This window comes from Lathyrus oleraceus, chromosome 4, assembly GCF_024323335.1.
Source record: "Lathyrus oleraceus cultivar Zhongwan6 chromosome 4, CAAS_Psat_ZW6_1.0, whole genome shotgun sequence".
Lineage (NCBI taxonomy): Eukaryota > Viridiplantae > Streptophyta > Magnoliopsida > Fabales > Fabaceae > Lathyrus > Lathyrus oleraceus.
The window spans coordinates 368,861,648-368,867,779 of NC_066582.1; the positions used below are offsets into that span (position 1 = coordinate 368,861,648).

At 35.2% G+C, this 6,132-nt stretch overlaps 1 protein-coding gene across 1 annotated transcript; it reads right to left on the reverse strand.

Moving 5' to 3' along the window:
* Positions 1-1,494: 1,494 nt before the first annotated feature.
* LOC127135539 (U11/U12 small nuclear ribonucleoprotein 31 kDa protein) lies at positions 1,495-2,502 on the reverse strand. The gene has a single exon (XM_051062204.1). It carries the CDS (start codon positions 2,434-2,436, stop codon positions 1,603-1,605), a length of 834 nt encoding a protein of 277 aa, XP_050918161.1. The 5' UTR covers positions 2,437-2,502; the 3' UTR covers positions 1,495-1,602.
* Between the last annotated feature and the right edge of the window lie 3,630 nt (positions 2,503-6,132).

Here is a 6,132-nt window from a genome sequence, read left to right on the forward strand (position 1 = left end):
CTAGTGGCGCCTCCTCGTGAGGAGCGCAATGCATGCGCCAATGCTATTGACGCCTCCTCTTTATGCATTGGGGGTGCCCCAGTTCATCTGACGCATCCTCTACCAAACCTGGTTATTTTGATAATTTTTTTAAATAATTAGTTATTTTGAAAAAAAAATAAAAATAATTATTATTTTGAAAAAAAATTCCAAACTTTTACCTACTTCCTCTTCAAGAACACCCATATTAATCCTATTTGAATCTGCTCAAACTTCAACAAAATTCAAGAAACCGATATCCTGAATTTCACAAAACTCCCAATATCTTTATATCTGAGTACAATTATCGTACTATGTAATCAAGCTTCATGTTAATCCTATTCATAGAGGATATGAACTCTACTATTTTCATTAACTTGTGCCATAAGACAATGATTCAATTAGTAAAAAATATGAGCATACAAAAGTATATAGACAATCATGAATATGGTATCTATCGGTTATATATAACTGTCAACTGAATATGGTTTCAGAGTTATAGATATATCCAAAACCAACAATGCTTAAAACCAACAGTACAACAGTAACAATTGACCCCAAACTCCATATAATATAACTATACTTAATCCGATTCAAAGCCATAATTCAGAAAGAAAGGAAATAGCATAACAATAACCAATTTCTTTTTCTACATATCATTACAATGACATTCAAGATTAGCCCATGGTTCAAAAAGTTACAGAATAATTAAACCTATAATTTAAAGCCTAGTGTCGAGGGTGAGGCACAAATTGGTATTATTCTCCAGCTCAGCCAAGTGATTATGCATGAAAAGGATACCACATTTTCTCTGGGAGAAGCAATTTAAGCATTCTAAGAGAAACTTGAGAAATACTCATCAATCTGCATAAAAATGCTCAGTAGACATCAAAGAGTAAAGGTAATCAGAAGAACTGTTACCCATGGTTTTAAACTGCTTTCCACAAGAACGGCGACAGTAATTGTGACTACAAGTCTACAACCTATGCTTTTCAAGATCTCAACAACCACATCAAATCCAGCTATATCTGACTACAATATTCTACATATCAAATATCATAACATAACCACCACAACTGTAATTAAAAACCTTACTTATATGATAACAAGATGTGCATAAAGTAAACCAGGGTGTTACAATTTGATTACATTACATGTTTTAACTGAACCAAAATAAAAAACATAACGAACAGGCTTTTCCTTTCTGTTTTACAGGTAAACCGAATGCTAAATTAAGCCGATAAATAAGAGACTCGTCTGTCATCATTCATTAACTATGAAAATATGGAATACACAAAAATGCTCATCACCAATTCACCACCACTATCACTAATTACTACCACAATAACTAATAACTAACATGTGCTTGTGATCAAAACCATAAACACATCCAACCAAGCCAACAACATATAAACAATTTCATCAATTACACCATATCTTGATAAAAACAAAAAATTGCCATTTAGATCTATGAAACACTGGCACATATATAGACACGACACACAGGACTAGTTGAATAATGCGGTAATGCGGAATACCAAACACACACCTTCAATCTGAAGTGTCAATGCTACATAGTCATGATCAATCATCATCATCATGATCACTCTCATCACTGAAATACCCAGCTTTCTTCCCTTTCTTCTTCGTCTTGTTGTTGTCCAAACCCTCATCATCATTTCTGTTTCTCCCCAGCAACCTTTCACCCGCTTCATCATCCACAACAGAAGCCCAATTATCGTCAAACTGCTCCGCAGCAATCTGACCACCCTCCTCCTCCTCCTCATCACCTTCCTCCTCCCCATCCCTATCCCTCAGCCCACTAAATCCCCGTCGCGGCTTCTTAGGCTGAGGCCGCGGCCTCGGCCCCAACTGATTCTTAGGACACTCATACGACAAATGACCATGCCCCCCACACTCATAACACAAAGCAGTCTCAGTATTGTACACGCGCTTCCGAATAAACTCCGGAGCACGTCCATTATCAGCAGCAATAGAAGCAGTTAGAGTCCTTCCATTGAGAATCTTCTTATTCATCTCCGCCACGGCGCGTTGGGCGTCATTACGAGAAACGAATTGGACAAACGCGACACCGCGGCTTAGGCGCGTGTGACGGTCTTTGAGAACGGTTACACGCGCGATGCGGCCGAAAGTAGAGAAGAGCGTATGGAGATCGGAGTTTGTTAGGGAGTAATCTAGATTAGAAACGTATAGCGTCGATTTTGATGGTGCTAAGGGTTCACCTGTTCCTCCTATTGATGATCCTTTGTTGTTCGGTTTTGATTGGGGTTGATTACTGGATGTGGTGCCGGTGGTGGTGTTGGGGGTTGAGGACGAAGCGCAGTAGCGGTAGTAGAAAACGTCGTCGTCTTCATCGCTGTCGCTGTGTTTTCGTTTGTGTTTCTTCTTGCTTGACATTTTTTTCGGTTCAGGTTTTTTGTTTCCGGCAACGGCGTTCGGTTTCCGGCGACGGAATTAGTTCTCCGATGCTTCTTTAATCTATAGAGGAAATCTGAGAGTGGAGAGATTCTATAATGCGTTTGAGAAACCCTAGAGAAGTGAAGCGAAACTCCAAGCGGATCTGGACATGGATCCGGATATTTTGGATTGGTTTTATATATGGTTTTATCCATTCTTATTTTTTTATAAGCAGTACTATCCATATGTAAATGGACAACTTGCTCACCGCCAGAGTACTTGTAAAGATAGCATAAAACTAAAAATTATTATGTTTTAATATTTTTTTATTTAATTGGTCAGCCACCCATCTGCATATATAAATTTTAATAATTTTTTGTTAGTATGATGCTAGATTTTTTAAGACAAAAATTTCTAGTTCGTTAGATATACAATTTTATTATATTATTTTAGATTATATTTTAATATCTTAAGATAAATAGAGTTATTGAAATTTAGCAAAAATAGAATAGAGTGAAATAGAAATTTTATTACTTTATTATTTGAATAATTAGCGATAAAAACAAAGTAAGTTTTTGATTCTGCTCATATAAAAGAGAAACAATACTGATGGAAAGTGATGAAAATTTTCATTCTGCTCATATTAAAGGGAACAATACTCGTAGAAAGTGATCAATACTAGTAGAAAGTGATGTAATTTTTTATTCCTCATATCTAAGGGAAACAATGCTAATGAAAAGTGATGAAATGAAATAAAATAGAATAATAAAATTTTATTATACTGGATCTGATTTTAATTAACTCAAACAATGTAATCTTATTCTATTTCATCTCATATCACTTCATATCATCTCATTGCATCAATTTAAGCAAAACCTTAGTCTAATAACTTCAGTTTCACAACATTTAAAAACTCTTATGTAGAATTTGTCCAGAATTGAAGAGGACTCATCTCTTACTAGAAACTCAACAATTAATTTGTTTTCAAAAGTAATGCTTTATTTATACGCTTAGATTATGTTTGGACATCTTAAAATGAAGATATAAGAATAAAAATGAACATAGTGAATCAACAAAATTAGAAGTACATACGATTAAAATGCATCAAAATCGATGACATCTTTTTAAATTTATTGAACTTTTCGCATTAGACTTTTTTCTATTGTATTATTTTTCAACATCATTTAATTTCTAGAACTCATGCATCCTATCCAAAAAAGCAAAGTTCTCACTCAGATGTTTCTTCCTTAAGACGTTCTCTCCATTCTACGAATGTTGGTGGTAGAGGACACCCTCGTTTCAAATAAGCTTGTATAAAATGCATCTTAGTAGCAATCTGTCTAATCAAGACAACCCGGCCATTTAAATTATTTGGAGGGCAACTTAGCAGAGGGAAAACGATTTACGAAAAACTATGTCTTGTAAACTAAACTAAAACTCAGTCATATACATTTGATATAAGATGACTCATTTCAGAAAAATTCATCCACTTTATTGTCGTTGTGGGGACACCAATTTTACTAAGAATCAAAGGATTTTGAATAGCTTGTATTTGTGCATTAGTCATATAGAGTCGCATGTAATTGTCGCACCTCAAAAAAGATGATAATGCGATCCCTCGCGATAGGACGCGGAAAAAAAATGTTGTTCGAAACAGAGTCGCCACCGAACTTTATTTATTCCAATGAAGGAATAGGAAAATATCGAGAAAACCTTTAGAAATAAGAATAATGGTCGTCGCAACCATATTCGGGTTCGGGAGTCGATTACGCAAGGGGAAGGTATTAGCACCCCTCACGTCCGTTGTACTCAACGGGAACCTTTTAGTCTGATTTTGCTATTTGACTGTTAATTGACTGTTTATCTGCTTGCTTCGAGTAATTAGAATTGATGATAGATGTGGATGAAGACCTCAGGATGGGGGAAATGGGAGGTTTTTTATTAGTGTGCTCGCGAAGATACAGCAATCTCCTGCCTACGTATCCTTATGGTGCAATAAGGAAATCAGAGCATTCGTAGTTCGGGCTACTACGAATATTGGTTGTGTTTTGTTTTGATGAACGACTGTGTAGGTCGGCGTTCTAACGGCTAAACACTGGCTTGTCTACTCTCGGTGGAGGCTCTAGCACTGGTTTGTTGTGCGCATTAGAAAGGATTGACAGTGTTCTTTTTGAAAGGGTTTTGGTCACGCGGGGGTGACGAGTTGAATTGACGTGTTTGGATTTGATTGGTTTCGATCGCTCGAGGGCGAGAAGTTAGGTTTGATTTGTTGATGATTTGAGGAACGACGAAAGATTGAGCAATATGGTGTACACCAATCGTTCAATTCTTTCGAGGAATAATAAGGCGTGCGCCTTCTATTCCCTTTTCGTTCGAATTGTTTTGAAAGTTTGTTTGTGGATGTTGAATACGCACGGTAGTGAGGCGTACGCCTCCTACTTGCTTATTCAAAGAATAACGAGGCGTACGCCACCTATTCCCTTATCCAAGTTTATTTAACGTGTTTTAGTCGGAAGTCGATAATTTGTGCAATATGGCGTACGCCAATTATCCAAATAATCGAGAGACGGTGAGGCGTACGCCTCCCATCTTTTATCACCCGAGGTTTAAATTGTAAAAAGATATGTTTAGATATTGTATTCGATTTATGAAGATAGCTTGAATTTTGGGTTGGTAGGTTTGGATTTGTCGATGATTTGAGCAAGGTGGCGTACGCCAATTATTCAAATAATCAAGGAGTGGTGAGGCGTACGCCTCCCATTCTCTATTGAAGTTGTATAGTTTATTTTGTAAAATTGGGTTTGATATAAGAGGTGATTTGAGTTTATTCGATTGTGTTTTAAGTTTGATGACAAAAACTCGAGCAATGTGGCGTACGCCAATTATTCGAATAATCGAAAGATAGTGAGGCGTACGCCTCCTATCCTCTTTATTATCATAAATTTAGAATTAAATGTTTTAGAATTTGTAGTTGATTTGGAAAATGATTTGAATATGATGGTTGAAGTTTAGAAATAATTTGAATTTAGAACCTATGTTTGATTTGAAAAATTGATTTGAAATTGTATGATTATTAGGGTTTTAATTGAATGACGAAAATCCGAGCAATATGGCGTACGCCAATTATTCGAATAATCGAGAGATAATGAAGCGGATGCTCACTATTCTCCTTTTCATTCAAAGATTAATTATTAAAAATAAAACTTTTAGAATTTATAATTAATTGGTGGAGTGATTTTAATTTTATGGAGTTTTAGGGTTTTAAATGAATGACGAAAATCCGAGCAATATGGCGTACGCCAATTGTTCGAATAGTCGAGAGATAGTGAAGCGGAGGCTTACTATTCCCCTTTTCATTCAAAATTAAATTAAATAATTTTTAAGAGAATATTATTTAAATACGGTGAATTTGAATTTATTTAGAATTAATATACTTTTGGGAAAGACTATTTGGTATTGGACCAACGTCAAACTTATTTATTAGAAAATAAAGTAAATTATTTGTTGACGTTAACCATTAATCCACCATTTAACTAATTATAATATTATAACAAGATAAAAAGAAGAGTTGAAAATAGTAATCGAAACCGAACTAATAAATATTTCTAATATTAGTTTTATCTTAATTTTAATTAAAACAATCAAGAATAGCTCATAAACCAAGTAGACAAAATTGGAATGTTTGGGAAATAAATA

Excerpts from the sequence above, each read along its gene's own strand:
- LOC127135539 (XM_051062204.1), bottom strand. The coding sequence starts at position 2,436 with ATGTCAAGCAAGAAGAAACACAAACGAAAACACAGCGACAGCGATGAA.